The sequence below is a fragment of the Megalopta genalis genome, chromosome 3 (assembly GCF_051020955.1).
Source record: "Megalopta genalis isolate 19385.01 chromosome 3, iyMegGena1_principal, whole genome shotgun sequence".
Classification (NCBI taxonomy): domain Eukaryota; kingdom Metazoa; phylum Arthropoda; class Insecta; order Hymenoptera; family Halictidae; genus Megalopta; species Megalopta genalis.
The window spans coordinates 27,484,498-27,492,678 of NC_135015.1; the positions used below are offsets into that span (position 1 = coordinate 27,484,498).

Consider the following 8,181-nt stretch of genomic DNA (forward strand, 5'->3'; position numbering starts at 1 on the left):
GGATGACGTTTTTTTGGGTGGGTGGGAGGTAGCTGGACGAGGCGACTTTTCGCAGACGTGTCTTACAGGGTGTTCAATAAAATGATGTCATGTACAAATTATCTTACGATAACGTTATACAGTAATGTCTCTCCAATTGACGCTCAGATTATCCACAGAAATGTACATTTTGGGAAGAGGAGATACGATTATTCGAGCGTTCTGACTCGTTTTTATAGTTGTTGACAATCGATAACCATAAAAAACGAGTCACAAGGCTCGAACAATCGTATCTTCTCTTCCAAAATTGTCCATTTTTGTGCATAATCTGAGCGTCAATTAGGAAGACATTACTGTACAGTAAAGTTTCTTCTCTAATTGACGTTCAGCTTTTACCCAGAATGGACAATTTGGGAACAGGAGATGCGATTGTTCGAGCGTTGTGACTCGTTTTTATAGCAACCGATTGTCAATAATTATTAGGTCTACCGGAAAGTTCTGTCTGATAATGTCATTGCAAATTTCAATAGAATTTCAATAGAACGACGGAAATTATATTGTACAATAAATATTACTAAATTTATGAAAAATCTATTATTTCCTTTCATTTCTTAAACGGACACAGAACTTTCCGGTAGACCTAATATAAAAACGAGCCGAATGGCTGGAATAATCGTATCTCCTATTCTCAAATTATTCATTTTTGTTTCCAAGCTGAGCGTCAATTAGGGAGAATTTACTGTATTTTGATAGTTTATCTGTATTTTACAGCTTTAAAAAAATATAACATTGCAAAAATTGCGATCTCTATTTTAATTTCGTACGATAATTTCTAAAACATTGACCAAGATTAACTGGACACGTATTAGACACAGTAATAGATCGTCTCACGTCTTTCACCCGGTTTATTTCGACTAGAAATAACTTTGCAGTCCTTCTTTGCGCCTGTCAGAATTACACGGAGCTTTCCGTTTGTCCGAATTAAAGCGAATTATCGTCAGAATTGAAGCTCGATCGCGCGATTGTCGAAGATCTCTCAATTTATTTACCAAAATTTGTCCAAAGCGCGAACGCGTAAGTTGCTGTTCGTTTCTCCGTCTTTTCACTTGTTCACAGAGATCATACGAATTAATTAAACAGATCTCCGATCCCCGCAATAAATAATTTGCCACTGGTCCTGCCGCGCGAAACGCCGCACAGTGTGGTATAAAAGCTCGAAATCATGGTCAAAATAAGAAACAGCGACGGATTTATTTTGTCGCCGATTACGAATCAGAATTTCAAAATTCCACAAACAAAATGGCGCATCAAATATAGCGGACGGGTCGTTGAAGAAATGATTTGCGATTTTAACAAAAATTGCTATACATATATTTTTGAGAATCCCGATTACGAAATCTGAATCATCGCCGTGCCGACCGAGAGCCGCTTCTCGTCCGCTAAGGATTAACCCTTTGCACTCGAGCGGTGACTCCGAGGCACCGCGAAAATTCTTACATCACGTTCCAAGATAATGTTCACAATAACAAAGCCTACGTACAAAGAATTGTTAAAAGTCTAACTGTTGTACGAGTCACAAGACTCGATTTCACGCGCATAAAATGCGCTTTGTCATTAAGATGGAAATACCACAAACCGGAAAAGTTAATTTAAATTTCCAGTTAACGTGTCTTCGAGAGTGCAAAGGGTTAACCGTTTGCGTACCACGAGCCACTTTTGCGCTCTTCAGATTTTGTGTCGAGGAAAGCCAGGGCATTTGGCCGAAACAGACGACTTACGGCCCACCCGAAATTTGTCGAAACGTGCTCAGTCTTTCAGACGCGTGTATACGTCGCGCGTCGCATCGCTGTCAGTAATCCAATTCGCATTTTGTTGTTACCTATTCTAAATTAATAGTATATATATATATATATATATATATATATATATATATATATATATATATATATTCATTCATAACGTTTTATTTTATGTTTTACGGCTTTTTTCGACAGATAATCGAAGGAGCGCTATTGCGCTCTTCGGCACTTTTCGATCCTGTTTTTCCAGAACCATCTGGTACGGAAACGGTTAACAATCTTAGGCCGCTCGATCCGCATTGTCGGAAGCAGCAGACGATCGCAGACAGACGAATGTTGCGAATCGGAAATTTCTGATGATCCGGTTCGAGGGCCCAGCCGCGCGCGGACCCGGCCGAAAGAAGACGAGACAGAGGGCCAGGCTCGGAAGCGATGGGTGCAATATGTAATGGGGCACACCAATTATAAGCGTGACACGGGGCATCGTTATAATTGGATACGAGGTGTTAAATCTGCTGGGTGTGGCTGGTTACGGGAGTTATGAGTGTTCCAGCAATAATGGTCTTGTCGCGGCTCGGGCTATACATATCTCTCGCACGAGCGAAACGCATCACGGCGCCGGCTAACGCGAGGGGAGTCTATTAAATTACAGCTTGCGCTCGCTGCGACGTAGAAAGTAGGTAAACGATATCCTCCTTCGGCTACGGAATTAAATCTTGCCCCGATCGTACGATATCTAACCGTCGTTCCCCGTCGGGGCTAGGCTCACTCTGCTTTCAGGATGTAAATCACTCGCCGGCTGGCTCGGGTCTCCGCGTTGCTTGCCCTCTACCCCTCCCCCTTTCGCCCCCCCTCTGCAATCCAATCGAACCGATTACGCCGCGCGAATCGGTCGTTCGCGAATTTCCAACACGGTTTTCCCGCGGTCCGCCGCGGAACGGAATTCGGCTCGGAAAAATTGAAGCGGGCGCGGCGGGCTCGTACGGTCGTCGCGGACTCTGCTAAGGACTGTTTAATGGACAGTCGAACGAGGGCCGAGGATCCCGGAGAAACGCGGCACAGCGAGGAGATCTCCGGCTGGAGATCGGTCCGGGCCGGCTGAACGGAGCAGAGGTCTCGGAAGCAGGTTCATTACAAGGCTATAAACGCACGTTAGAAGACCATAAGGACGCGCGGCAATTACTTAAGAACTAATCAGCCGAAACCCGGGACGACGGCTGCTGTCCATCAAGAAATCATCGACCTCTCGGCGAATGGTACTTTAGCTGCTCTCTCTCTCTCTCTCTCTCTCTCTCTCTATCTATCTATCTCTCTCTGTCTCTCTTTCTCTTTCTCTCGCGCGCGCGGCAATTTCGGAGCGCGCCTGTTAGCGGGACCCTCGGCCCCGACCCCGCGTAATTAAAAGATCGCCTGTTGCGAACGTGAAATCAACAGCGTCCCGGCCAGCGTCCCGGATTCGAATCGGCCGGAATCGATTTCCGAGCGGAGCCATCCGCGCTCCGGATTGTAGAAGCGTTCGGAAACGGATTAGCTACCGCCGCGTCGCGTCGCGCCGCGCCGCGTGGAACGCGCGGACAGAGAAAACGATCGGCCGGTAAAATTCGGCGGAACGCGGCGGGCCGCACGGTTGAAGGGTCGCGCGCGGAAAGGCCCCGAGACATCGGGGGGGCCCCGGCCGAACGAGAGCGGGCCTCTCTGACAGTCGAACGAGTCCGAGGTTCGAGAGAGAGACTGACTAAAGTATAATCAGGTTTCGACTGAGTCCGCGGCCGCGTGTAATAACAGTAATCCCTCGGTTCGCCGGTAATTTGGCCGTTCGCTCGAAAACTCCAAATTATAGAAGCTGCTGTCATTAGGCCACGGCGAGCACCGTGTAACGCGGGCCATCTTCTTCCCCGAACCCTCGGCAATTTTTGGGAAACTCGCCCGGCCGCATCGCGCGCGCCCCTCCGCTCGCCGGATCGTTAGCGATCAAACGGATCGCTGTCAGCCCGTCAGACACCGACACTTTCCCGATAGTTCCGCTGATGGAACTGATTGCAGACGGCTCCGCCGTTCCAGAACCTAACGGCTCGTGGCGCGCGGGACGTTCGCGACCGTGTTCCGCGGCGATTCGACGACCGAGCTCCGCGGTCTCTCGAATAAATCGCACTGTAGAGCCTAGAAGAAGCAACGGGGATGCGAACGGGGAAGGTTGGGAGCAGAGAAGCGTACGCATCCTTAAGGATCCGCTGGCCTAGGATCGGCAGGCAGCCCGAGGGAAGGACTCGCCGGCCCCGTGGAAGCCGAGGGAGTCGAAGAACGAGCGGGGAACGAGCCAGACGGATCGCCTCGGGGCCGCTCTCTGCCGGATAGCCCGTCTCGTTCTTTCCTCTCTTCTTTATCGTATCAAAGGGGCACAGCCGGTACACCTCGGAACACCGTTTAAAACTCCATTATGCCCGTCCGTGATCCCCGCCGATCGCGGCTCTAACGCCGGCCGAGCTCCGCGAACGGACCCGTCGATCGTCGAACGTGACGCGTGTTCCTGGATCGTCGAGGGACCGTGGAACGAACGATCAGCGGATCAACCCTGTCTGTCGCCTTTGTTCCCTCGGCAGGCCGGAGCGAACGATAAGTGGCCGAGGCGCGCGCGGGCGCGGGCACGACGATCGGCTAATTCGTTCGGATCGGGACTCGTTATCTCGCCGGCTGACCCCAAAACTAGTGTGCTGCTCGAAATCGGATTTCCGTGTGGCGGCGGTCGCCGGGGCCGGACGGCGAGAAACATATTTCACCGCACGCGACAGCATATGTTGACTTACTCGCCGGGAAAACGCGCCGGCGAAATATAAATATCGACGAATGTAAAACGCGGCCGGGGAGGGGGGGAGGGCGGCGGAGATGGGAGACGGGGGAAGGAGAACGTGAGTCGTTACAATAAAACTGCACTGTTGGTTTAAATTACCCTATCAGTCGATTATGTCACGCGTCTTTTTTATGCCGGCTCGCGGTGCCGGCGGCACGGTCATGAATATGCAGCCCGGTTCGTCGATAAACAATCGCCATTATAATTGTAAAAACCCGGTCGATAGGTTCTCCCCGCGGCTCGGGAACCTTCGGGATCGCACGAATCGCGGAGGGAAATCGTCCGCGCGGGCCCCGCGGGGGTAATCGTCCCGGGTAATCGTCGCTGTTCCGGGCCCCTCTTTGTCTATCCGCTGATTCCCCGTCCCGGCCGATCCTTAACTGGTAAAAATGGCGGTCGCCCGGCGACGCTTTGTAAACCGTCCCGCGCGCGTTTCCACAATCTCCGTAGTGATAAACACCGCGGGCCGCAGAGGGGGGTGGATGGCGGGGGGGGAAAGAAGAAGGCCGAGAGAGAGAGAGAGAGAGAGAGAGCCGGGACGCGTTCATTCAGCTATATCTCAGCTAATTACGAGCAACGTATGCAAACGATTCGAGCGAACTTCAGACGGATATTTCTCCGGCAGAGGTGCCGGGCCCTCCCCTTCCTCGCAATCAGTGCCGCACTCCGTCTCTGTCAGCTTAGCACCGGTTATCCCCGGTCTATCTTTCTCTTGATGCATCGAACGCTACACGCGTATATGTATCGTGTGTCCCGCGGAACGGCGCGCCGTATTTATGCGAGTCCGATCCCCGATACTCGCGCGAGTGTCGCGCACAAAGCGCGCCTCGCACTCGCGCTCGCGCGCGTTTCCGCGTGCAGCGCTCGGTTCGAGATTTCAGATCGTCGGATCGCGAGCTTTCGCCCGATACAAAATAACATCGCGGCCGCGCGTCTTCTGCCGCGGGGACCCGCGTATTTCCCGGCCTATCGTCTATCCTCCGGTGCCCCTTTCGTCGAGCTCGCGCGCGCGCGCGTCGTCTCGAACGGCACCGAAGACGCCATAAACCGGCGAGCACACCTCGGCTAACAAGACGCCCGGCCGTTTTAATTGCGGCTGGCTCGCACACGGCTTTCGTTCGAACTCGAGGCACCGGGACATCGGGATCTATAGAAATCGCGGTGCCCGCGCGTGCACCCATCGGCCGGCTCGCCGGCAATAATGGGCGTTCTGTGTACGCGCGCTAAATTTACGATCCATAGATACGCGGCGTGTCGCGTTAGCGCATAATCAATAAGCCACGTATGAAAAACACCGTCTATAGCCTGTCCGGGAGGCGGAATCGGGTAAAATGTATGTCTCCGAAGCGACGGGGACGTTAAGTCCGTCATCGAACGTGCTTCACGCGCGATATCCCTACGCCGATCCCATTAGCGCCGGCTTTAGCCCCATGAATTGTACATGCGCCGTGTCACGATACTCCGTCGCTATCGTCCTCCTCAATGACCAACAAATTAGCGCCCTACAACCACCGTTTCTCCTTCGACGATTTCCCGAAGCGGGGATTTCCCGACTCGTCCTAAGCTCGCGCCGATGCTACGAGAAACACGCCTCGATCAACGGCGCTGCGCTCGCAGGTGCTCTTTAGCTTATAGCTCCATCCCAGATCTGTCTATCACCTCACAGAACGCTATAATTCGCCTTTCGCAACAAGAGATTGCAAGCCAAGGCCTCCCCGCGCCCCTACGTCGCGAAGAACCATAGCTGCGATCCTCGTCAACCTCGTCATCCTCGTCATCCTCGTTCGATGACGAGGATTCTAAACCGCTCTAATCGTCCGCTCCCGGTGCATCGTCCGCCAAAAGGGGTAGAGGGGAGGAGATCTAGTGGTACCAACCTTTTTCCGTTCCGGCGTCTCCTTTTGGTGGCGTAAACGGTCCCCAGCTGGCTCATGGCGACCGGGTTGTTGGGTCCGGACGCCGTGGTCGGTGTCGGCACCGGCGCCGAGGTGGGCGTCATCGCGGGATCAACGACGTGGGGCTGAGGGTGAGAGGCGGCCAGGGCAAGCTGAGATCCCGGGGGATAGCATGCCGGCGTCACGTAATCCGTCGCCGCCGCGAGGGACGCGCTCGCTGGTCCACAAATCCCGGCGACCACCCCCTGCACTCCAGCCCCGACGGTGCTACCGGTACCGCCGCCACTTCCCCCTCCTCCTCCTCCTCCGCCGCCGCCTCCGCCGCCGCCGCCTCCTCCTCCTCCGGCCGCGGCTCCACCGCCAGCGACACCGACGACACCCCCAACCACCCCCAGCCCCGCCGAGGCGGTCCTGTCCAGCGCGTACACCGTGCAGACCGTGACGCCCTTCGTTTCCGGCGACGCTACGTCATCGTCGTCTGTCACTGACGGGTCGACCAGCTGCCGGCGCCGAGCTTTCGTCGACCGATCCCGGTGCTGTGCCTCGAGACGATGCAGCTGCGACAGCTGTTTCCTGATAACGAACAACTCTGCCACTTTTCGCGGCCGGGCCTCGCGGGAAACGGGGAAAAACTCCGTCTACCTCGTGTTCCGCTCGCTTTCGATCGCTTTCACAGGTCGCATCCGAGGACTGGGCGCTGCTGATCCAGCGGCGGCGGATCCTCGCCGGCTAACAACAGTCTGTGGCGTCGGTGAGGTCGCGAATGGCTCGCGTCCAACCGAGATCGCTGTTCGTCCGATGATGATCGCGACGTTTGCTACTATCACCGCGAAGAGCTTGCCGCACTAGAACCGACGGGGTGGTGGTCACGGGTGCTTGGCCGACAGTTTGGTGCTGCGACGGGCCGCGGTCGCATCTCCGCCGTGGCCGGAGCTCATTTCCTCGGGTAAGAGACACCACCGCCGCGCGTTCGTCCGGCCCGCGGGCAATCGCAAGTTCACTGTCACTGGCCGTGTCAAATCGAAACCGTCGCGATCGCCGTTCTCGCGGTCATGAAACAGCGCGCCGATGTTCGCAGCGCCGGCGATCACGATCCCGCCACGATCGGTCTCGAGGAGCGAGGATCGCGCAGGCCTGGATGCGCGTGTTGCGACGCGCTCATTTCGTTCGACCCGGCGTAGTTCACCCGCGGTATATATATATAGATATCTATCCCCTTATCACTGAACCACCTTTCGAAAAATAAAACACTCTCACTGCGGCGTTGCGGTATCCTTCTGTTTCCCTGGATCACTCGGCGGCCGAACGGTTCACAGACGCGGTCACGTGACACGCGGGTTCCGGGACACGCGAGAGGGAAGCCGGGCGGACGCGCGGACCGGACCGGACGGGGGATGATCGACTCGCGGTGGCCGTCGAAAACGCGGGACGCGGCTTCTCGGTCGGATCGCGTACCGCGTATCGCGTCACGTGCGCGCGGAAACTGAGCCCACCGACACTCGCTCCCCCCTTCCTCCTCGGCCGCCCCCCTCTCCTTGCAGCCTGCTGTTCCCTCTCCCCTCGCCGGAGAATTTTTCCCGGTGTGACAGGTCGCGGTGGTGAAAAACGCGGATTCGCGGGGGCCGGGACCGGGACCGGGACCGGTACCGGGACCGAGAGG

General features: G+C 55.1%; 1 protein-coding gene across 2 annotated transcripts in view; it reads right to left on the reverse strand.

Annotated features, from left to right (window-relative positions):
- Nucleotides 1-7,158, reverse strand: part of ss (aryl hydrocarbon receptor spineless) — a 252,363-nt gene extending 245,205 nt beyond the window's left edge. The window contains exon 1 of one of the 2 annotated variants that reach the window (XM_033473395.2): nucleotides 6,504-7,158. In XM_033473395.2, the coding sequence (XP_033329286.1) occupies nucleotides 6,504-6,625 (122 nt within the window). In that variant the 5' untranslated portion in view covers nucleotides 6,626-7,158. The remainder of the gene's footprint in view (nucleotides 1-6,503) is intronic. The other variant, XM_076520512.1, reaches the window with a different exon arrangement.
- Nucleotides 7,159-8,181: the final 1,023 nt, after the last annotated feature.